This window comes from Helicoverpa armigera, chromosome 24, assembly GCF_030705265.1.
Source record: "Helicoverpa armigera isolate CAAS_96S chromosome 24, ASM3070526v1, whole genome shotgun sequence".
In the NCBI taxonomy this organism is placed as follows: Eukaryota; Metazoa; Arthropoda; class Insecta; order Lepidoptera; family Noctuidae; genus Helicoverpa; species Helicoverpa armigera.
The window spans coordinates 7141253-7167197 of NC_087143.1; the positions used below are offsets into that span (position 1 = coordinate 7141253).

General features: G+C 34.0%; 2 protein-coding genes across 5 annotated transcripts in view; one reads left to right on the forward strand and one right to left on the reverse strand.

The window, feature by feature from the left end:
• Nucleotides 1–25945, reverse strand: part of LOC110371191 (uncharacterized) — a 130622-nt gene that overhangs the window by 39799 nt on the left and 64878 nt on the right. For all 4 annotated transcript variants that reach the window (XM_064040995.1, XM_064040992.1, XM_064040993.1 and 1 more), the window contains exons 2-3: nt 21440–21501; nt 20274–20347 (exon numbers count right to left, since the gene is read on the reverse strand). In XM_064040995.1, the coding sequence (XP_063897065.1) occupies nt 20274–20347; nt 21440–21501 (136 nt within the window). The remainder of the gene's footprint in view (nt 1–20273; nt 20348–21439; nt 21502–25945) is intronic.
• On the forward strand, nt 9380–19756 carry LOC110371189 (phenoloxidase-activating enzyme). The gene is made up of 21 exons (XM_064040997.1): nt 9380–9417; nt 9511–9543; nt 9778–9795; nt 10017–10049; nt 10157–10204; nt 10529–10585; nt 10671–10685; nt 10787–10822; nt 11055–11102; nt 11197–11271; nt 11899–11943; nt 12163–12183; nt 12453–12533; nt 13174–13203; nt 13568–13725; nt 14610–14761; nt 16966–17129; nt 17323–17485; nt 17876–18081; nt 18318–18478; nt 18777–19756. The coding sequence occupies exons 5-21, from the start codon at nt 10165–10167 to the stop codon at nt 19032–19034; spliced, it is 1710 nt and encodes a 569-aa protein (XP_063897067.1). The 5' UTR covers nt 9380–9417; nt 9511–9543; nt 9778–9795; nt 10017–10049; nt 10157–10164; the 3' UTR covers nt 19035–19756.

Here is a 25945-nt window from a genome sequence, read left to right on the forward strand (position 1 = left end):
TGTCGTAGGTATCATATGTTATTTTTAAGCATAAAAATACATTTCGCAACAATAGCCAATCTTAATTTATCCGTACTTGCTTTTTCCCTATTATGGTATTTTTTGTTCAATTTTTAACCGTATTCCTAAAGAATAAGGTTTAAAATGTGTTAATTGCAACCATTCTTGCGTTTTTGTTTTGGTAAATACCAGGCCTAAGAGATAGCAACATTATAGGCTTTTAATTAGCTCAGATTAAAATTTATCCTGTTTAAATTGTACATATGGTAATAATAACTTTGTATTTATTAAAACCGCATTTAACGAGGTCGCAAAAGATAACACCATATTATTTTAATCAGTCTTAACAAGGGTACAGGTAAGAGGTAAGATAGACAGTCGCTCCATGTAAAACACTGGTACTCAGTTACATCTTGTTAGACTGAAGGCCGACCCCCAATATAGTTGAAAAAAGGCTAGACATACAGCTTACTTAGCTACAAGCATTTTGAAACTGACTGTCTTCGAATTACTCAAACGCAACTTTCAGTTCAACTCAAAACTATTTCTGCTGTAGGGACATACTTACATACGTAACTGTGACAGAGAGAAGCAATGATGTTTAAGGAATGTTTGAGATCAACGTTTCAGTATTTAGCCATAGGTAATTTTTCTTCTTTAGAATTAACTGTCATCGCATTTTCAAGTGAAATACAGACTACCGTTACTTACTTGTGTTCCGTAATACACTTTATAGAAAAAATACATAAGGATGGCTTTACAATAATAATGTTTCTTGTGGTTTAAAAGTAGCTCATATTGTTCTAATTTACCTACTTATGCGAAAACAAAAACAAGAATACGTGCGTTTATATGTAACAATGATACAATAGAAATAACATATAAGTGGCGTTTTCCTTAAAGGTTACGTAGACTTTTATTTAACTACTGAAATCAAGACCAGGTGAAAACAAAAGAAAATTAAGTGACCTAGGCAAAATTAGTCATGTAAAGTCCCTAAATGCAATGTTTTCTATGTCAAGTATCATGATTGCTACATGTAGATATAACATCAAAATAAAAATTGTTTACTGTTTCAAGACTTCAGAAGTTCAGACATTTCCTTATTTCAGAGAAAATGTAACTACAGCTGACAGCTGTAGTTCTCAGATACATCATTACTTACATTTTCTCTGAAATAAGGAAATGTCTGAACTTCTGAAGTCTTGAAACAGTAAACAATTTTTATTTTGATGTTATATCTACATGTAGCAATCATGATACTTGACATAGAAATCATTGCATTTAGCCAGCTTCCTCTAATAACCGCATCCAATTCAGTTCATCCATTTAAGCGTCCAAACATATTTTTCGACGGGAGTTAAATATTAGGACTGCATACAAAAATCTTTCTTCTAATTCAGTTTAAGATATTTGGCCCAGACTTTTACATGTTTTTTTCTAGAAAACACTTCTACGTAAAAGGAAAAAATAATTATTACTCCAATAATGATTAAGTCTAACGGTAAAAATGATTCAGATGAAAAGGAAAAAGCGCTAAATTATCAGAAAATAAAGCTTAGTCACTTAAGAATCAACACCGTTATTAATTTATCCTCTCATTTTTCCCTAGTTTTAAAAAGGGCCGTTGAGGAAAATATGGAAATTTCTGCTTATAGGAGGAAAATGGATCATTAACTTAATCATTTAATTATAAAACCTCTTTTTATTTTTCAACAAAATAATTAAAAACCCATCAGCTTTTTCAAAAATGTTATTTGTTGAAAAACCCCAACGAAATACTTGAAATTCCTTAAAACTCCCTTCCTCAAAATATTTCCCCATACCTATTAAGTTAAGTATTTAAATATTCATATGTATCAAAAATCTGCAAAAGACGTACTTACATGATTCTACAGGTTTTAGGTTAAAAAAGAAATAATACACACACTGTACATTTTTTTCCTGTTCCAGCTAATTCTAGAGATAGTTTACCGAGAAGAGACTGAAAAATTCTCCGGCAACAATTTAAATTACCTATGTCAAGCTTTTCCTTACATCCAGAGCAATTACCAACCAGCAATATTGGGGCATTGATAAATACTATCCCACCCAAAACAAAAATGTGAAAGACTGCCAAGTTCGATAATATGGGAATGCTTCGCCTATAAAAGAAGTGAGATCTGAATAAGTACCAAGTTCCATACACATACCTCAGTTAAAAATAGTTACTTTTTAATGACGTTACTTGGCAAGTTTCATACACCTTATTATAAACCTACTAAACGCAATGAATCAAGTATTTAATTTTCTATTAAAACTTGCCAAGTAACATCATTAAAAAGTAACTATTTTTAACTGAGGTATGTGTATGGAACTTGGTACTTATTCAGATCTCACTTCTTTTATAGGCGAAGCATTCCCATATTATCGAACTTGGCAGTCTTTCACATTTTTGTTTTGGGTGGGATTTCATTTATTTTTGTAAGGTTGTTTATTTTATTTTTTTCTTATGGTGAAGTTAGTTAAAGAAATGTCTCATTTATACTATCTTTTAGATTTTTTTATTATGCACTATGTTTCTTACAAAGAAATGAACTAGATTAACTAAATGGACTTGATTTACCAACTGACTGACATTACATGTTATCATATATTATGATCGTGGATCAAAGTTACACATTTGTTATTTTCGAAAGTGACTCACACTTGGCCGTTTTCAGATTTTTACTTTACTTTGACTAAATACAAACCTTTGTACCATTCGAAGATATATTTTATGAATATAGATAAATTTAGTTCGTTTTAGTTCCTTAGGGGTATAAATTTACACCGGGTATAAAACACCTTCATTATTTTCAAACCGACTCACACTTGGCCATTTTCAGATTTTTCCCTTTACCTTGACATAAAGACCTACCTCCATGCCAAATTTCAAGTCAATACGACCATTGGAAGTGGTCTAGGTTTTTGATGAGTGAGTCAGTCAGTCAGTCAGTCAGTCAGTGAGTGTATAGTAAAAATAGCGATTTTCTGACGTCAATATCTCAAGACCTACAATAGGTATATTAATGAAATTTTGTATTTTAGATAAGTGAGGGAGTCTCAACAGATACTAGAAATTTGAAACGCGTAAATAAAATAGATTTTGAGTTACAGGGGGGTCGAATTTGGCCCGAAATGGTTCGTGTAATATAACCCACGGCCGGTGTGTCACTTTTTTTGCTTGAACTTGGCGGACACACTGCCGTGTGTCTAGATGTACCACTGCACCGCCTCATCTTCCAGCAAATTATACTGTTTTTACGTATTCTCTGACCAAGATATCAAAATAAAATTACAATATGGATTGTTTACACAAATGATGAGATCAAAGTTTTAAAATTCAAACATTTTGGCCACTAAACCTGTGATGAAATTTATAATAAGTGATAATAAATTAAGCCTTCAACGTGACAATTACTTTAACGTCAATCAAAAAGATATAAAGTACTATCGAACTTGAATGAATTCACCAACTATGGACTCCCAATTAATAATGTATGAACTATCATCAAAATCAGTCCACATAAATCTATCAGACCGTAGAGGAGCACTAATATAATGGGGCATTCCAACGTGAAATCACTATACTTACTTCGAGACCAGTTCTGCGCAAATATTCGTCATCATTACAAACTATATTCAAGCTATTATCAACTGTTTTGGTAAAGAAATAGAGGTGGGAGTCGCTTGAGGGTCTGACGTCACTCGGTATCCATGTGAGATGGTCCGTCGCCACAACATATTGAGCATAGAATCGTCTCAGCGAGCACAGTTTGTCTGACCACCGACCAGCGCGGACGGGTTTCTGTGTTAGTGTACAATAAAATATGCGGTGATATTTTTTCTATACAAAAAAAAAACAACATACAAATATGAATTTGTTCATCCTTGCCGTTTTCGCTGCGAGCGCCTGCTTTGTAAATGGACGTAAGTATTTTGATATTACCCACATGTTTGTTTTTTTATTAAGGAAGTTGGTTGAAAAAACTTTTTTTCGCGTATTCTGTGTAACATCGTGTGCGAAATAGTGTACATATAAGTTCTTCGAACATCATAATGTTTGCTTTATTATGTTTTATTTAAAGTTTCGACGGACAAAGGCCTTCAAGATTTGACTTTATCCTATTTTGAATGACGGGGTTTTACCCAAACGTAATATGGACATAAATAAACAGTTTTTATTCAAACAGCGGTATTGTTAAACAATGTTTTTTGTGCTTATTGTTATTGAAATATCAGAGGAATAACGTTATTTTTACGTAATTAGTTTCTAATGTGAATAGCAATAGAAAAGCTTTCAATAAGATAACAAACAAGTAACTTATTGTTTTAATTATCATAATGGCTTTTTAACAGGTTGGTTAATTTCATTAACTTTGTAATATACCAATCAACATCACGGTAATTACTTCTAAAATTAAGTGCTTATTAAACGATTAATACAACCAAAATACGATAACAATATACATTGAAAACCAAAATAGTATTTTATCAAACGGAACAAAAACAATGACTATTAAGTTTCAACTAAACGTGGTGCTTAAGTCTCAATCAAAAAAAAAAATTACTATCGTAACATACATTATTGATCTACAAAAACATAAACACGTGTCGAACACTTGTCTAAAAAAAGTGTGGCTTCAAAATGGACCTTATTTCAACGTCATAATCTGTCATTTTTAGACAAGTGTTAAACTGACGTTTTTTTTTTTTTTGTGGTATGACTGAATATATTCAGCATAATATTTTGATGAACCACAACAAATCAAAAATGATTTCGAACCTTAACCAATAACACATTAGCAACAAACACACTCCAACTACAAATCCGAACAAATATTTAACAAGCCTTCTAGTTTTCACTAACGAGCTGAAAAACACGGCTCTGCTTAATGTAATCATAAGCAGATTTATATTAACAAATCGATTTTATCCGACACGACAAAGTAGGTATTCACAATTTAATTGAACATGGACGCGACATGAGCCAAGTAAATGGCTATTGTTACCGATTATGAGGGCTTATTTTTGCTTGTTATTAAGCCTCATTATTTTTATATTAACGCGGTTGCACCCGGGTTACGAAGTAGCTACTTCATGTGTTCGGATCAAATAATATAGCCTATGATACTCACATAAAAATTGAATAAGGGGCTTTCTATTACTGCATTATATTCAGAGCAAATGCTTGTGCACTATAATATGTCCTGCGCAGCTGGCTGATCTCCTTAAAAGAGAACAGCCGCCGTGGCCGAAATCGGTCGTGAACGCCATTATTATATTCAGAGACTGCCTCCTACAAAGTCACAAACAAACTTTTCTTTCTTCATAACATGAACGTAGATAAGTCCACTTTTGGACATAGGATGGCAAAACTGTAGTTTAGGACAGCCTCCTTAGAGATGGCGGGAAGATATAATAAGAAGCAAGCAGAAATTGTTAAGGCATAAGTATGGATGAACCAAGGAGATTTTAGTTATACCTACAACTTTTGGATAAAATTATGCATAGTCATATTATCTACCTTCAACTATAGTCAAAAAACTTATCAGGAACGTAAATTCAACAAAGTATATGTATATGCCAGACACGTGACAGTAATAAAAACAGATATGAATGCTTGACAGTGTTTTAATCGCCAAATAAATCAATTCAGACATAAATTGTTTATTTTACGTCTCAAAAGATAAGGCTGATTGCAATAAACATTAACAATATATTCATATCAGGTAATAACAACTGCACACTTATGTAAAAACATGTATGTAAGTTAAAGTATACAAGAAACCGGCTCAGTAATTGCATAGTTCATGTCCAAAGGGTATTTACCTCTTTGCGGTTCCTTCAAGGAATGTCCTTAACTGATGAGTAACCGATATATTTAATGAGAGGAAGTAGGTATATGACGCAGGCTTATATTACCTTCACATTTATATTAATATATTCAATGTAAATTTGATTGTAATTGAAGAAGAATAAAAGGTTAAAGACATAAAGGGAAAACTATAAATAATACAAGAAAATGTTCAAAACGCAAAATACTTGTTACAATCAAAGTGCAGATCTACGTAACAAAAATTAAAACCAAAAAAGCGGTTATCAATAAAAGAATTATACTTCTTACTATACTGAGGAAAACGAAAAATAAGTACCTGATGGACCAAAAGGCAATATCCGCTTAAGTTTTCCGTGACTTCCCATAAATTATTTGATTGGCCAGACAATATTTTAAATACCAAAAAGGTTTTGTATCAGGTCAACGAATCTTATGACCTTACCGTAATATAAGACAAACAAACAAACCGCATCAAATCAATTACCTAAATCGAGTATTTTCTTGCACCTTAATTTTCAAAAAAATTATATTGAAATCCTAAAAGATAAAGGACTTAAAAGGGAAAATTTTAATTAAATATAACTTTTGAGATCATCTTATACATAAAACTCAAACAGTAAATAAGCCTAAGTTTGATAAGCTTGAAGATGAAATGCATCTTAGGCACGCAAACTAACCAACTCCTGACTCTAATGAAGAACATTTGATAACCACAAATGATAAAGATAAAGTAAGTAATGACCATGCTAGTGGGTTTTCACAAATTGCAGAAGATATTTCGAAATTGATAAACTAAGAAACTAACGTAAAGATACATCCTCATAAACAAATTATTTATTTAACTATTTATGTACACGGTAAACACACACGAAATAAGTAGAAGTAACATAAAATCGTACAAAGGTACTGGTTATTTCTCATGAAATCTCTTCCAGCAGACCCGTTGGAGAGATTTTCCATCATCATCTTCCTGCCCTTATCCCAATTTTATTTGGGGTCGGCGCAGCATGTTTTCTCCTTCCATACTCTTCTATCTGCCGTCATCTCACAAGTAACATTCTTTCTTACCATATCTACTTTCACACACTCCATCCATCGTTTCTTTGTTCTTCCTCTTCCACTATATCCGTCCACGTTCATACTCATATCTTGGAGAAATATTATGGTGACTAAAGTCTATCTTGATTTCTTCTACTGTCAGTAGTTAGGTAGACCTCTGGTACCATTCTGCTAAGCTTCTCAATTTTCTAATCGGTAATATATTAAGTTAAAACACTCCAATTTCCCCAAGCTAGATATTTGTGAAAGAGTTATCGCATCATTCTTATCAAAGAAATTATACGTCTGTTGTATTTCCTATACTTTGTGTATAAGCATGACCCATGACTTTATTAGATAAGTATTATCTATACTTATATAATTTGCATTAGTCTTTGCACTTGATACGTAATCAGGTGAATCAGTTATTTCAGATTTATTAGTGTTATGATTTTCATTTCTCCCATTTGTATTGTTTTCATTACGCACTGGATTCTCTTCTGGTTTTGCATCTCCATAATTATAATCTTAACTTTCACGTTCAGAAGCTAAACAGTAGTCATTTATAGTGTTATTATATTTTTGATATTCCACATTTCCAACATTCATTTTATCTGATATTTCGTCATTTAATAAATAAGTATGAGGAAAATGGTGTACTTCAACTCTTTAAACCATTATGAGGAAAACCTTTAAAATCCCACACGTTATTTGTCATTTACGTCATTTAAATTAAAATCTAGACTTTTGTGGAAATAATTAATGTTATCTCAAATAAACGCAATGTAATATTATTTATTTAACGAATTAACAGTGTTCTTATTATCATAGGTATTGATATAAGTCACACTTATGTGACAAACAAAAACCGGTCTTTAAAGTATCAAAATGTACCTCTAATTTTACGTGTGATTTGTGACAATCTAAGCATTTAAAAATAATGAGATGAAATATAAGTAACAATAGGTATATCGGATTGAAGGCATTGTTTCAAAAATAGCTTGGTAACCCGACAAAGGATTCAATTTTCTGCTCGCGTAATTGCCTAATTCAATCACGCACACAAGAATTAAATAAGTATTATAAACAACAATAAATAACTTGTGAAACACAGCGAACAAAAACTAATCAAATACATATCATCATCCTCCAGCCTTTTACCCAACTATGTTGGAGTCGGCTCCCAGTCTAACCGGTAGCTGAGTACCAGTACTTTACAATGAGCGACTGCCCTATCTGACCCCCTGAACCCAGTTACCTGGGCAACCCGATACCCCTTGGTTAGACTGGTGTCAGACTTACTGCCTTCTGACTACACTTAACGACTGCCAATCAAATAATACATATATGATTTTTTTTAATAAATCTTAAATAAATAAATAAATTTAAAAAACCTGAAAGATTATCTTCAAACGATCATTACAACAGACTAAGTAATACTTGATGCAATTTAGTTGATCAACCAAGACTAACAAAACAACTAAAAGAAGAAAAACTAGAAGCGTCCGAAGCACATGGGAACCTGTTGCCCTTTCAAACAGGATCAGCTTGAAATAGAAACTAGACTTAATCCTGAACTGGATAAAGATAATTATTTATAAGACCACAGCATTGGACAGGGTGAATGACAAACTAAGTTTCTACTTAAAGAAGATTAAGAAAATAGAAACGATAGTAATATAGATTTTGATGATATTTTTATTTTCCTAAAAGGTGAGTAGTTTTAAAGCTATCTGACTCGGATTATCAGAAAAACACGTAGCAAGATAGCAACAGAATTGTCAAAACTTGTTGCTGATTAAAAAGTGTAGGTCAAATAAAATAATAACTATGATTTATTTTAAGAATATATTTACCATTAAATTATCTTCAAACTTAACAGGAAAAGTCATCGTAATACTATTACATGATGTGCATAATATATAAAACAAAATGCATAAGATAACATTGAAACTAAGAAGAGGTAGATAAAGTAAGATGTTGATAAACATACTAATACTCCATGCTCCGAGCCTTTTTCCCAACTGAAAGAAAGAAAGAAAGAAAGCCAGACATATGAGACAGACGAACACACGAAGGCATAAAGAAAAGGTTTTCCAAAGAATACAAAAAGCATCAGGATTTCAATGAGTGCTCTCAACAAATAACCATAAGTGTAATGTAGGTTGATTGTCCATCTATTCAACTTCTTCTATTTATGAGTCATAGTTTGTTGTATGTTTAGTCTGAGTCATGTTAAGTCTAAAATATTATGTGGTGGTGTTTATGTATTCCGTAACACCATCATGTTTTATATAACCAATTTCGTCACTATCACTTATCTGCTAATTCCAAAGTCTTGTGAACTTCTCGATCTTACTAAAAGGGAATGTTTTATCTACACACAGCCTTTTATTCAATCATTATGCCTATACCAGCGATGGTAAGTGTATTCTAAAAATTTTAACGAACATGCAAAATCGACTTAGGCTTATGGTTTATTTCTTTAACAGTCCCAGCAAGTGATACATTGTCGAATGGTATGTCATCACCAGTAAATTATTTTAATTAATTAATTTCATCTTCATTATATTCAAGTTTATTTTTTCAATTCACTTACTCTGTTTCGACAGAACAACAAACCACAGCTGCAACCAGTATACAAGGTAAACTCTTATTGACCACTATGAAATCTGTTTTTGTTTTCATTACGAAATGTCCAAAACTTTTGTTAAAAACATTAAAATCCCATTAGACAATGATTAATGCTCAATCCTTCTCCGTGTGAGAGGAGGCCACAGCCCAGCAGTGGGACGATAAAAAAACTTTATTCCAATTAAACTTTATTGATTTCACTAGTAAGAGAACAGATAGTTTATTTTCCTATTTCATTTGTACAGGAACTAATACTCCGGAGGGTAAGTTAAATAAGATTTTAGAAGATATTTTGGATCATCTAGTTGAACTTGAGAAATTAGAAATAGTTGTTTGTTTTAAACAATGTTAATAACTTCTCTGTTCTATTAATCATATGTGATACAGACAGATCGTTTAAATATTTTCAATATCGTGGACAGTGAACTGGTCACTATACAAAACACCAAATATTCAAATCTATACTTATTTATTGACCTTTTAGAAGCAGAAGTAGTGACTGAGTTTGCAATCCAGGGTGAGTTTTAGATAGTACCTCTAGATGACAAAAGAAAATGAATGAGACTAGTTTTAATAGTCACAGAAAAACGTAAAGCGTATAAACAAAGCAATGTTTTTTGACAGATAAATTCATGGAATATTATCCACATATTGTAATCATCAAGCCCATGGGTAAGTTTTTAATAGATTCTGTTTGGAATAGGATAAACTATTGTTACTTCTTTTTTTCACGTAAAAACTACGAACATTTTTGCACCTATGGTTTTCTTTCTTCCTATAAGTAGCTACAGATCCTGAAATCTGGAGTTGTTTTTCAATCTTTCAATAATTCCAGTGACCTATTAAGAATTACGAATACTCTAAAAGCGTTTATGGTTTGACTGATATTCTCAGCCTAGTAACTTTAAACTTTCTGGTATTTAAGAACATTCTTGCGTTTTTTTTTCACATTTTATATTCGGAATAACGATAAATATTTGCCATCATTTTTGACAGGCAATTCGATGAAACAGTTTTCCAGCTATAATACGCCTCATTTCGTGCCATATAACGGTGAGTTTCTTTGTCATGATTGGATTTTGATAGTTACAAGTGTGTTGTTAAAATAAAAATATTTACTTGAAAATTACTTTGACAGAACCCGGAAAACAATGTAAGTTTCATTTGCAATAAGATATTTTATAGAAAATACTGTTTTTGCTTAGTTTTATTCCAATTTTTTTTTAAATACTTATCTTGCTTATATATCGACAGATCAATATTGGAAGGTTTATACGCCTGGGCAAATCCGTAAGTTTTTAATATTACTTTAAAGAACCAGTTTTTGAAAGCCGTTTCACCCGCAATGTGAAAGTGAAAAGCTACCCTACAGCCTTCCTCGATAAGTAGGCTACCTAAAAAATATTTATTCATATCAATCCAGTAGTATCTGAGATTAGTGCGTCCAAACAAACTCTTTAATAAGTTAAAAAAGAGGGAGTTACACGATGTTTTGTATTTTTTTTTTAAATTAACATTTCAGTTCAACCAATAATGCCGCCTGTAGTTTATACTGCAAACGTACCCCAAAGTAAGTTTTATTGCGTTTTCATATTTTTTTTCTTCCTTGATAATAATATTACATAGAATTTATTCACAAAAATAAACCAACTATTTATTATTAGATGGGGTACCAAATCCTGTTATTGCAAATCAAGTTGAAAACCCGATTAAACAACCAGTAATTAATCGCCAAGATTGTAAGTTATTTTACTTAACATGTTTTTTAATCTTTAGCTAAATATTACCAGGAATAAGTAATATAACACTACGATTTTAGACTACCTTCCCGGATAAAAATATGCCTGTCACTCGGCGACAGTGTAACTTCCCAAGAGTGAAAGAATTTTTCAAATCAATTCAGTACTTTCGAAGCTTTTAAACCCTACAAATGAACGAAAAAGACATCTTTATATTATTAGTATACCTACTCAGATATCAACTTCTGAAGCAAAAAATCAGGAAAATAAACATGATAGCGACAGATTCAAAAATAAAAATATGAGGAAAAAGTAGTCGTGATTTAAATTATATTATCATACAACTATTGTTTTGTTTGTTTAAAGAAACTCATCATCAAATATAAAGAGAATACTATACCAGTGAATAATTACTTCTGTGGAATTCCTTTAGCCCTCTTACAAAATGGTAGTTATGGTATACTCTACTAGTCTTACCGCGATTTCACTATACCCTATGTTATTCGGGAATAGTGTAGCTTCCCAGCAGTGTAAGACTTTTTCCAATCTGTTTAGTAGAACCTTTAGGGTATAAACAAACAAGTTTCCTCTCCATAATATTTGCATTGATAACGTTTTATTTGCCAGACCTGGAAGCAAATGCTACCAAGCTACCTGAACCTCATACCAGGGGTGAGTTAGTAATTTGAATTAGTACCTATTTATGCTAGTTTCTCTATTATTCCCTTCTCTTCTCTTGTCTTGTCTAGATCATCGATTTTGATGAAACTTTTAATAGTTTTAACATCTATGCATAAACGTTCGTCTTTAAAATACAACAAAGACAAGCAAACTTACATTTAAATTTCTGCAGCAAATACAAATTCCTGACTCATATTTTCAATTCTCTAGATACTGAATTCGGAACTACTGGTAAGTTAAATGTATTTTATTTGATAATGAAGATTTCCCGAAAAACAACTGGCTGTATATCGGCCGATATATGGCATTTCATATGGCCGACAATTTGTTGTCAGTGAACTTGGCCCTAAAAGTTTACAGAGCGTGCGAGGATCCAAAAATTCAAAACTATACAGTTTTAAGGAATCAGTTCGGTTAACGTAAATTCATGTATTCTAAGAAATAAAAATACCACACTACCGATATGTATAAGTTATAAATTAACAATTAAATTACTTTAGAAGCGCCAGCAAGTGAAAGCACAGAAAACCTCAGTACCAGTTCCCTTGAACAAACTGGTACTATTGAACAAACTTCCAATGGTAAGTTTTTCGGAGAAGATTTTTCGTAATTCTATGTTTGTTTTCAAAATACTCAGCCTATATTAGTCACTTCGGAGTATAAAAGTATCTTCATATACTCTTACAGTCATAACGTTTTTGGGGCTGTCTTTTGCAAAGTTGAACTTCAGAAAATGTTGATTTTCAGCCTACGTTGAATAAATTACTTTTATATCTTTACTATCTGAATTTCATGCTTAATTCTTTCAAATCTTCTCTAACTTTAAAAATAAATGTCATATAAGCAATTTCTTATACCCGTAAAAGAAAATTGAATTTGCGAAAAATGCTTATAGTGGCGGATCAGGTACCGTTTGTTAACATTTTCGACAACAGGAAATTACTAAATAGAGAAATCGGAATATAATTCATTACATACAAATAAAGTAGCTGTGTGAAAAAACATAATGTACATTTGCATAAAGAACATTATTAAAAATTATCAAATTATTAATACTGTAGAACAGCAGAGTATTAAAATTAAAACTACTGGTAAGTTGTAAGATTTTCAATTACAAAACATAAGTCGAAGTTACATAAAATTCATTTTAAAAACATTGTAAAATTCGTAATACTTTCGAAGAAATGTTATTTAAATTAATTATAATTATTAATACCGTAGAATCGCCGATTACCGAAGAACCAACTACAGGTAAGTTTTCACAAATCGAGAATTTTCACTCAGTTTTACTTACTTTACTTTTTGTTGCAGTTTGTAATATCTTGTCGTAATTCTTATTTACTTATGTAAGACGTGGTAGGTTAAGATTTTATTGTTGTTAATTTTCTTGGTGTACAATAAAGAATAATCTATCTATCTATTTTTTTCTTAAATGTTTCATAACCCATTGCATTTTTAGCCAAAGGTTTGCCTACGATTGCCCTCAATGATCCTTCATTGTTTAGTTGTTTTCAAAAATATATTTCTCTCTGCGTTTCAGCTTGTTTGGTTGTGTTATCACCTGCCTAGCCGTTTCCTATCATCATCTAATTCAATGCTTTTCTATTTCTTCCAGAAAATTCTTGCCAGACGCCCAGCGGCGGCAGTGGCGAGTGCATCTCGGTCTACAACTGTCAAGTTCTGCTAGCCCTGGTCAACAAGAAGGATAGGACCAGCGAAGATGTAGATTTGCTGAAGAGATCGCAATGTGGACACGTTGGAAAGACACCAGCAGTAAGTATTACTGATAAAAGAGATTTAATGTATTTTACTTGACAGCGTTTCGTAACGATTCATGAATTAAATCCAAACGCGATATTTTCCTTTGCCAATTATACCTACACTTATACATGTGTTCGTATATGTACTTTATTGTCATTATACCACACAGTGTTCTTAGTAAAATAATATAGATAAAATTGAATACAATGCAAGGAAAATGCCACGAAAATAAACTTCTAAAACAATTTTTATTTTAACGTGCAACGCAACACACAATCATTGCTATTTGCTGCTTTAAATATAGCATCATTTTCAATAAAATCATTATCAATATCCAAACGAACTTTGCCCTGACATTTAGAACCATGATTCAATAAGGCAGGATTTAAAAATGGTGGCAATGCTTTACTCTGAAGTGCGATCAATCCACTGACAGACACCCCTTGAGACGGAGGCTCAATGAATTCAGAGTCATCGATCAAGCTTTTTATACCTTCCTTTTTGATTTCCAATTCGGTTTCCTGGTTGACATTCATTTTGCTTTTTATTTTCTTTATCCCCTACAAAATGTAATGTATGTGGATACTTCCGGATGGAGGATGTGAATTTTCCAGTATATTTAAACGAGAGTCCATCTAACGTTGTTCATTTAAGAAAAACCATTCTTTAAGAACATATTTTCTGTTGTCCTCCATTGTTTTGGGATAATAATCTGTCTTCCACATTTAATTTGAGTACTTCATCCTCCACATCCTCCGAGCCTTTTTCCCAACTATGTATGTTAGGGTCGGTTTCCAGTCTAACCGGATTCAGCAGTACTTCATCCTCCATTGCAGCATCAAATCTTTCTGCACTAATACCTAATCATAAACTAACACATCTACTTAAATTTCCAGGTGTGCTGTCCCAAAGCTCAGCAGCAAGGGAACTGCTTCACGCCTGAAGGCAAAGTTGGACAATGCATCAGCTTGTACTCTTGTCCTCATCTTGCGAATATGCTCAAGCCTCCCGTGCCTGCTGAGAGCATCAGTTATGTGCAAAGATCAAGGTGAGGGGATACATCACTTTATATTTCAAGCAAAGTCGAAATTAGAATAAGCAAAGATTTTGATATTTGTAAAGTTACATTAAATATTGGAATCATCATCATCATCATCCTCCTGCCCTTATCCCAATTTTATTTGGGGTCGGTGCAGCAGGTTTTCTCCTTCCATACTCATATATCTGCGGAGTAACATTCTTACACAAGTAACATTCTTTCTTACCATATCTACTTTCACATAATTCATCCAACGTTGGACTCTTCTAGATAAAATGATAAAACTCTTAGTCAAGCCAACTCTGCAAGTTTATGTGTTATAAGCAGAAAAGGAACAATCAAACAATAAATTACAAGAAGTAGGTACTAAATTCTGATCATCTAGCTGTACGTATAAAAGCATACGATCAGAAAATAAATGGAGTATTCAAATCACCATCGCATAACATAGGGGAATCCTCAATACTAGTAGTTGATGACGTAATAACAGTTAATAACACTGGCAGACGAGGAAACATTGCAACAATAATAAAGAAACCTGCCAGACTGCTATAGGAATGTCAAGGTTTCAATGTTATTGATATACCTACGAATTTTAGATGATTTTTGAGAAATTCAAGTTTTAGATGACATTTCTTTTGAACTTTCAAACTCAGACTAAAGACAAGTTTCATTTACCAAATAAAAAAAATTCAAACAATGAACACGAAGGTCTTCAAAATGTATTCAAATCTAATCAACCAAATATTGGACACGTATGCAAATAAAGCAAAGTAATATAAACAGATGCATATTCAAGAATATTTACTGTTTTATAAAGATGCATACATTTACATTAAAGAGGACGATCGTCTAGTCATTACCCAGATGACTAAGTGTTGGAACAATTAAGTCAAGTTGATAATTAAGTACACAACTCTTTAAACCAGTTACATACAAATAAAACGTTTTATCAAAAACCTGTTTGGACGAGTTGTGAAGGTAATTGAGGAAAACGTCTCATTATTGTTTCTGATAGAAGCTTCAACATGGTTTCTTAAAATTTTGAATTCACTCAGTCAAAAGATTTCTCTTTATATAGTCGCTGCTTGTAGGTAGTAAAAACTACCGCTAAAACTTATCGTATTATTATTTAGACTTCGGGAAGCGAGCTCGATAAAATAAAAGGTCAGGAAAGGTTAAAGAAGATAATATTTACACTAATCTTGTAATGCTGAACTTGATCTTGCTATAACATACACTATTAACCATACTTTTGTTAATAATCTAATCCTAGCTACAAAAAGAATACCGGAATGACCAATAGTAGACGCACCGCTTGAAGCAGGATGTTATTGCAAAAAAGACGTGTAACTCACCTTATAGATGTATCAACTAAAAAACAAAAATCAAATGCGTTATAGAACCTACTAGTCTGTTACTTAACACAGATCAGATCATCTTACTTTATACGTAAGAGGAAAGATTAGTTGTTTTATGCGAAATAGGCATTTTGGTTACCTTAGTGTTTATGCAAGACACTCATAACGTAGGGAAAAAATATTTTCATCCCACCATCTCGGAAAGAGTATTTTTACCCTTTGATAACTGAGCGCAAAAGCCGTTTTTATCCTCTAGAGCGGCAAAGTGATTTGAATTTGGAACATCGTGTGCAATACTCCATTTGTGACAATCTTGATAAGACTTTTCAAACAAATACATATTCAACAAATAAAATACTGCTTAAAATAATTATTCAATTAATTAAGTAATTTTTATTATTGTTTTTACATAGATTTTTGACCTCGTTCAATTTATAACTGAGTTTTCAAATAAATTAACTTTAATAGGTACTTCTTTTTAATTTGATACTCATATGTGCGCGCCATTTTGTTTTTAAATTTCCTCGATGAGGTGGGATGAAAAGTTACGTGTTGCACTCGAGTGCAAAGATTTTTCACCTTGTGCTCTTTTGATTCCCTCGCTATCGCTCAGGATTCTAATTATTGAAACACTCGCTACGCTCGTGTTTCAATTTTAGAATCCTTCGCTTGCTCGGTCATCAAAATTGAGCCCGCGGTTAAAAAGCAACTTTGCACTCTTGTATAACAAATAACTATTAAGGCCTTTTGCAGGTAGTTCTAGAGATCAAAGTAAGAGTATCCTACCATAAACTGTAAGCATTGAACATTTCATGAAATATGTACTGATGAAAAACAAACTTTCTTTTACAGATGCGAGGGCCCAGAGCAATACAGCGTCTGCTGCGGTCCAGCGCCGAGTCGCAACCCATCCGTGCTGCCTCAAGGCAACTGTGATTCCAAGATGTCTGCCTTCCCCCCTGACCCGAGCTCAGGTTGTTGTGGTTTAGACAGCAGAGTGGGCAACAAGATTGTAGGTTAGTATTGCTGAAGAAGCTTATGTATGAGTGGTGTTTTGGGTGTAGAGGTAATATGAATGAAGATCGCATCTACTTCTATTGTATATGTACATGGATAGGTCAATGTCATTAGGTTCATAATTTGAATTTGAATGTGTAGTCTTCCCAAACCTACATACATAAACTTATTCCCGCATTTTCAAAATTCCAGGAGGTACAGCGACAACAGTAGACCAGTACCCCTGGCTGGTTATGATCGAATACGTCAAACTAGGAGTCACCAAACTACTTTGTGGTGGAGCTCTCATCAGCGGCAAATATGTCTTAACCGCTGGACATTGTGTTGCTGGAGCAGTTCTTGATATTGGAACACCGTAAGTATAAGTAGATGCTTTTGTATTTTATGGTGTTATGAAAGAAAGAATGGGAAGTAAAAGGTAGTCATGAATTTGATTCCTTTGTATGACTAGAGTTGGTAATAGAATGAAACGATGTGCACTGTTTACTTATTTCAGAGAGTCTTCCATAACTTTCAAAAGCTTTGTACGTTAATGTCTGTTTAATCTGTAGTCAAGAAATTGCCAAAATTGTTGACACAAAGTTCTTACACTGTTGCAAGAAGAAGTGACATATCGCACAATACCTTAGGATTTTCAATTTCATGTAACAATTTATAATCGACGTTACTAATGTCAGTAACAATATACATATGTATGTAATTATTGTAAACGTAACAGCACATAACCTTTCAATTCTCTTTCCAGTCGAAGAGTACGTTTGGGAGAATACGACATTTCCCACGAAGGCGCAGACTGCGCTCCAGTGGAAGCCGGCGGTGAAGACTGTACCGAAGGAGTGACGAGGATCGAGATTGAGAAGGTCATTCCTCATCCGCAGTACAACCCAGTCAGTGCTTTGAAGAGGAACGATATTGCTTTGTTGAGACTGAAGGAGAATGCTCCGTTCACAGGTTTGTATGCGGTTCTCTTTAATAACAAATCACTGATATAATTAATCCTGGTTAAGTGTCTCATTTTGGTACATGCAATATCATCATAAACACACCATAGCCATTCAGATGATGTGTTTAGGAATTGTCTACAACTAAACTACTTGTACTGTCGGGAATCTCGTTTCATTCCTTTGACAAAGAAGATAGCAAGTGTTGTTGCTTTTGGAGTAATATTCTTATTTTCAATATTTCAGACTTCATCCGCCCAATCTGCTTGCCCAACAAGGACTTGACATTGCCTGAGAATACTCCTCAAAACTTCAGTTTGTATGCCGCCGGTTGGGGCGCTGTCAGCACGAGGCAATCTTTCAGCAACGTCAAACTTCACGTTGAATTGCCTTTCGTTAGCCAGGATGTAAGTAATCATACTCTTTATGTTTATTTGACCAGGCACAATATAAGTCCTTTTTTTTTTCATCATCAAATGACCCACAGCCGGAGCAACTAAGACTCTTCAGTCTCTTACTGACTCTTACTGACTAAAAACCGTCGTGTTCCGTCGTAGGCCTTTTATGTACCAGGGCCGCGGTAACTCTTTCGAACAATCCCGCAGCCCACAATACAAGTCTGGACTTTACTTTTTTATGATTCTTCAATGTCAGATAGATGCATTGTATTACAATAATGTCTAAAACTGTTATTTCTTTCCCCAGAGATGCCAACCTGCCTACAGCCAGCCCGGTCGCAGTGTGACCCTATGGCAAGGCCAGCTGTGTGCCGGAGGTGTCACCGGCAAGGACTCATGCAAGGGAGACTCTGGCGGTCCCCTCATGTTCGAAGATGGAAGGACCTATGAAGTCATCGGTGTCGTCAGTTTTGGACCCGTTCCTTGTGGCATGGAAGGCATTCCTGGTGTCTACAGCAAAGTATACGAATATCTGGACTGGATTAGGACCACTATTGTTCCTTAAGCTACTTTTATCTTGACGTGTAGTGACCTAATCCAATTCAGATATTTTTGGTAGAGATGCATTTTTTTTTCTCGAAGTACAATTTCTTTGTCGTTTTAAGTGTATGTAGTCAATGCAAAAGTGAGATTTGGAGCATAATATTTAAAACTAAATTTGGGTCACTATCAGCGTTTATTTAATAATAAGACTCGTCCATGACTCAACTTGTTATATCTGACCGCAATAAACTGTAATGATCATTTTTTGTTGCATAGTTTTCATGAAATGTTATAGACCTTTTTGATACAAAAGAAAATTTCGCCCTATCAATTTGTTTTTGATTTGATACTTCAACTATTTAAATGTTACTGTCTTTCCGTTTCTTCTGCATTAAGCGTAAATTCTGCTCAAGATTTCCAACATCGAATGCGTCACATTAACTTTTAAGATTAACATAATTTAAGTCAAATAAGTATACTTAACTATTATTATGCTTGTTGTTGAACAAGTTAGGATTGAAGGTTGATAGTTTTTCAAATCTTGCGTCACTGTCATTGACTTTAATACTAATTATATTTTCTGTATCTTATTTCTTACTATCAATCTCTTTCCTTCGCTCCGTAGTACAGCTCACGCGATGCAAAGATCTCAAGACTGTTCGACTTCAGATGAGATAGTTCGTAAGTCAAACAACGTCTATTGAGATTACTACTATTAATAAATAAGTGTGAGAATTTTCACAATACTGTCGTTTTTTTTTTCTTTATATCCTAACCACGTATACTTAAAAACTCACCACTGATGTTTAAATCGCTAGTTTCTCTTAAACTGACTACAAATAAAGCCTTTCCTCCTTTGGTACACTCTCAGTGAACTACATTATACCCTTGTTCAGGTTATTCCTGTATGGTGTATGCAAATCAGCTACGCTTTTCAAATGCCTCATTTGGTGTAACAGTTGACTCATTCAAACTATTTGTCAAATCATAAATTCCTCTACATGCTTTATGCCTGGACTAATTTTGTAAAAGTAAATAATATGTGGCGTGCACTTGGAGAGGCCTATGTCCAGCAGTGGACTGCGATGAGCTGATGATGGATGGAAGTAATATGTGTAAAGTTTTCCTAGGAACTGACAAAATCCGATCGCAATAAAACTTACGATATTTCGGCTTTGCAATGTGCAGTACACCTTGTGTGGTAATTTGAGATTAAACTACACCTAACTTATAAAATAAGTAGAACTCAAATATAACTTACCTCTAGCATTCGTGGCAGCGTCTGCAATCTTCTGGAATGCGTCCAGGAAGGCTGCGATCGCAACCAAGGCTGACCTGCCAAATTGGAAAGCGCATTTTAGATCGATATCCTTATGTTCTTGTTTCGTGTCTACATTAAGGATGGAAACAAGTTATGTATCAACAAAATGAAATTCCTTTCTATAAATACCAATCTTCTGCCTGCTAAGCTATCTCATTGGCACATACATTTCTATATCTTCATTTACTTTTCCCACCTATATGTTTGTCATTTTTGTGTCAGTGTTCTTTTTTTTTAAACTATCTCTGCATACTGCAGTAGATACGAAAGTAGAGGTATTTCTAAGAGATCAGGAAGAAATCTATTTAAAATTGCAGAGACATTAACATTTGCAGATAAACCTACAACTACTAATAATAAAATCTACACCAAACAAACATCAAAACCTCAAATACCAAACCGCAGCCGTGACCTTTACAAGCGAAATATTGACTGGACAAGACGCACACAACAATAACTCTTTTATGTTCGGATCAGATGCAGTCGTATCATTGTCAATTTGCGAGTCAATAGCCACTCAATTGTCGTTCAGTGTACTTCTGTTACATTGCAATGAAGGGGGGTTATACTTATATTTCGCGAGTACGGATTGTATGATTGCACTTGAAAGGTCAGCAAAATGTTTTAAATTCCAATTGGTTTGATGATGTGAGGTTAAGTTTTTGCTACCCTTTTTATTCGTGGTGGTGCATTTGTGTACTGTTGTGAATTTGCTTGCTAAATTACTTGTAATTATTAATTATTTGGAACTAGCTGTTTCCCTCTATTTAGCAGCGTCCCGGAAGCCACTATGTGTTCCTGAGTAAGCATTTAGACAATCTCTTCAGCAGCATAATATTACTTACTACGTCTCATTATCATCAGGATATTTTACCCAGCTGCTTATGCCTAGCTCATCCATACTCCGAGCCTTTTTCCCAACTGTGTTGGGGTCGGCTTCCAGTCTAACCGGATGTAGCTGAGTACCAGTGCTTTACAAGGAGCGACTGCCCTATCTGACCTCCTCAACCCAGTTATCTCGGCAACCCAAAACTCCTTGGTTAAACTTGCTTATGCCTAGCTATCATAATAATTTAAAGACTGAAGAGAAGAATTTTACTACTTACTTCAATGCTGAGTGGAGTTTCGTAGCTTTTGATATAAACTCCTCCCACATCGGTGCGCTGTTCTGTAAACAAAGAAATAAATAATATTAGTTGTAGAATTCAGAATTGCAAAGTTTATCAGCATCATCAGCTTTTTTTATCGTCCCACTGCTGGGCTGTCACCTCATCTCACAAGATATACTTAGAAAGTACATGCAAACTTGGAAAAGTTGCATTGATACTTGCCTAACAAGCAATAAAACCCACACTCATACTTGAGATGTTGGTTCTTTACCATTAGTTATTTAGCGCAAACTGTACCCAGCTGTAACTGTGTATTCGTTTCTATATGTGTAGAAGTGAAAATCAAAATCATATGTAAAACCACATCCAGAACGTCAAAAATAATTGAAACCGTGATGATCGAATTGATCCATCAGTGTAAGCCATTTATCAATCAATCAGTTGGTAAAAGCAATACATTAGCGCCTGCGGATATAGGAACAGCAATCAATCACATTAGTGCTATCCTGATTGTTTGCTGTTACATATTTTTCAATTAATATTTTGGTTATGATTTACAAAAGGGCTGAACGTATGTTTATATTATTATTTCATGGAGTTGTTTTAGTTAGGTTCACCTATGCCTTTAGAATCTTTTTTTCACAACTCTGCAATAAATAAGGCAACAGATTTTTACTTTTCTGCGTAGTAAAAGGGTCATATTTTCAAAAGTTAACTTTGCGACGAACAATACCATAACGATACTACTTTTGAAACTAAAACTTCATGAAATAGGGAAAGTCATCTACTACCATTTAATCCCAAGGTTTTTGCCTTGTAGAATTTGCTTCTGTTTTTAGTACCTCTATCCCTAAATTCCTACCTTACCCAAATTCTTGATCAAGTGAGTCTTCCTAATTCATACAACCTTCAACTCAATTTTCAACTTTATCACCTTAATCCTTAAATCAAAATTCCCTTACAGAAGCCCAAATGTATCTCAAGGTGGTCACTGAATGGACGGACGGGAGCAATTTGTGGGTACAGGTGAACGGAGAAGGTAATTGTTCCACTGTATACATGAAGGATGAACTTGTTTAGTTACTTAAAACGTCCGTTTTGAGGATAGTTTTTCTGCCGAAGACGCGGTACATGCAAAATATGGACATGTAAATGCGGATTTAATTCAGGTGTGTTAAATGAAAATGTGTCAAAATCAAAATCACAATTTTTTAAATAGAAGTGCTCTGAAAATAAGTATTAAGATAAATCCTTAGGATGACGGAACCTACAAAATCGGTCTTCATTATGGTGTAGGTAAAAAAGAACGAAAAAAGATAGATAGGTCCTCGCTTATCGGACTATGCAAAACTGGTTTCTTATTTCATAAGGAAAAAGTATTCAAAAGAACTTGTATGCGAAGATGAAATACTAATCAACTCCTTGATTGACAGGGTAAATAAAATCACAGAATAGCTAGGTATTCTTAAATACCGATAGACTGTTGATTAACTATTGTATATCCAAATAATAATTTGAAATGACTATAGTCTTACAAAAACTGAATTCAGCTATTTATTAATTGAATCTGAGCATGTTTTTACAGTAAGGTGATTGACTACTTCGGTAAATTAAACAGTAATTTACTGTAGACCTTCAATTGTCCAAAACACTAATCAAAAAGCAATATACCAAATCATTTCAAGGTTCCATCTAACATGCCTTGACTCGCCCTTAACATCGTCAATAAAATTCCATTCAACACTACAGAACGCCAAATCACTTCTAATAAAATCTATGAACAAAACAATGTATTAATTAACGACCTTTTCATTGATTACATTAACCAAAATGAAGATGACGTGTTCACTCAACTATTCATTGGGTTTAATCAAATTGTATGCGAAACAAAAAAATTGGGAACAATCAGATTCGCAAATGGGGCCGATGGAACAATTCGGTCACCGTTGATTGCAAATGAAGTCATGAATGTTAATGACTGCAGACTATTAAGATATTAAGAAAGGCTAGGCTTGAATGTTGATTGTAGAGAAATTGAAGCAATTGATTTGCTTGAACGTCACAAATGGGTTGTAAACGTTTAAGAGACCGATAAGCACGGAGCATGCAAGTTTAATCGTTTCCCACGTTACCAATTTTCTCATATCGTGTAGCACCTATTAATGCCTGGGAAAAAATGTCCTTAGTCCTGAAGTAATTTTCAATCGAACACAATACCAAGTTTTATGAAAATCACCTGAAGTTATGAGATACGTAGGCGCTTAGCGGTAGGTAAGCTCAGAAATGCGTCATTTGATACAAAGATGAAAGAAGACGCACAAATAAAATTAGTATAAGGGCAGAAGAATGATGAGCGGGGAAGCACAATGATTTATTTTCGCTATAAGCAAATTGTGCCTCCGCAAGAACAAATTAAACAATCGTTTCCCTAAATAGAATTAATAACCTAGAGCTAAAAATAAAAGGAGCGTGGGCAGACCTGATAATAATATCATACGCCTACGATGTTTTGTACGAAGATCGTTTTCCCGTGGGCGTAATCAAACTCAGTCAGAATTAAGACGCAATCGTTTAGGTCTTCAGATATAATGGTAATTTGATTATGATGATACCCTTATCCTTCTAAATCTCATTAATCTATTTGAAGATTAGACTCTTCCAAAAAACTCAAAGCTTCTAGAAACTAATTATGGGTATGTTCATTCCAAGCAGAAGAATCTTTTATAAAAACTGGATACTAAAGTTTAAAACCAACAAATAATTACGCAAATACCAGACTTTTTGCTCAACAAAAATGCTCGAAATGGTCAGACAGATGTATGTTTTTTTGGTAAAACAATCTGACCAAGCCAGATTGTTTTACCAATCTTTCTTTTTTCAAATTCAGGATTTTACAGACATCTGTCTGACCGATATCAACGTAATGCCAACGACAAAAAAACTTTTGATACTTATTGCGGACCTAAGCAACAAGCTCAAAATAAAACTTGCCAGGTAGGGATTTCGCTCGTACACGAATTATCGTATTTCAAATGGAATATCACTTCAATCACTAGAATTTTAACGTTGAAAAAAATCTAGCACATGCCACAGCCTAGATAAACCAACCACCTCTTTTGGAAGTCAACATTCAGCAGAGGATGGATGATAGATGGTAGACGTTGGTGTCCTATGACTAACACGATGATGATCAATAGGGAAGCTTTAGCAACACAATATCGAAACAATATATCCTATAGCAGCCCAAAAGCAAATAATAAAACAAGTCACTCCGTAACGGTGATTGAATTACTTAGAATGAATTGCAAGAAGTTTTTGTTCGTATTCAATTTATTTGTTAACCTTTATTGAATAGGCAGCTATACACTAGAGCTAGCGCCGCTGAACCGGGGACGACTAAAGCCTATGGATTTGTCCATGTTCCGATGTTCCTAAGCCTATTGTAATGCTACGCTTTTGTAGAAAACTGGCTGTACCTATGTATTGCAATCCCCTTATTTTTGCGAAACAAGCACATTTTTGCCAGATTACATTCAAAGGTAGACCGGCAATCGATGGTCATCCACCGTCTTGATTTTATATGTGTATAGATACCCGATTACTTGTGCTCCCAAAACTGTAAATTCATAATCTGACAGACAGCTTGTCATCAAGTACCACATACATTTGTCAAACATATTTGTGACCCGTGAGAAATATCAACAAGGTTGTATGTAAATGCTTTTATCAGGTTCTACAAACGTTATCAACTGTTGACCGTCATCCCTGTTTAGGGTATCAAAAGTAGAAAGTTTTGTTGACTTGTCCTCATGTCTCTTTTCATCATGAGTTATGAAATTGCTGAACATATTCCCATGTACTTCTAAAGTTCCCAACCATTGTAAATCTTGCAATATCCAGAAACTGATCATTCATTCATCTACTGCTTATCCTTATTTCATTTGCGGTCAACGCTACTCATCTTCTTCCATATTTCGAATGTATTATCCTTTCTGGTCATATCATCTTCAACACAACTAATATAATACGCCCCAAAGATCAAAACCTTTACCCAACAAAACCAAAAGTACACTTCGTTTACTCCACAATCCTTGATAGAAGGCCATATACTAATAAAACTGTTGCTAATATTAGTATGACCCCTAATCTCTGTTGATTTAGGATCTGTGGCGTAATTATACGTGAACCCGATCAACTGAGAGGGGTCGATTGAAACATGTGTCAAAGGTTCTATGTAGATAGGTATACAGGATGTGTCGTTCACATTTACATGTGGAGATCTAAGGGGGAGGCCTATGTTCAGCAGTGGACGTCCTATGGCTGAGATGATGATGATGTTGATGATGAACGAAACACCCGATATAAAGAGGCTTGAAACATTTGTCAAAGGTTCCATATAGGTATGTATAAGGAGGTTGTATAAAAGGCTTATAGCCGTGGCAGCGGTCAGTAACCTCTTTTCTAAGTGTAGCAAACCTTTTTAGAAGAAGTTTATGGCTTGTT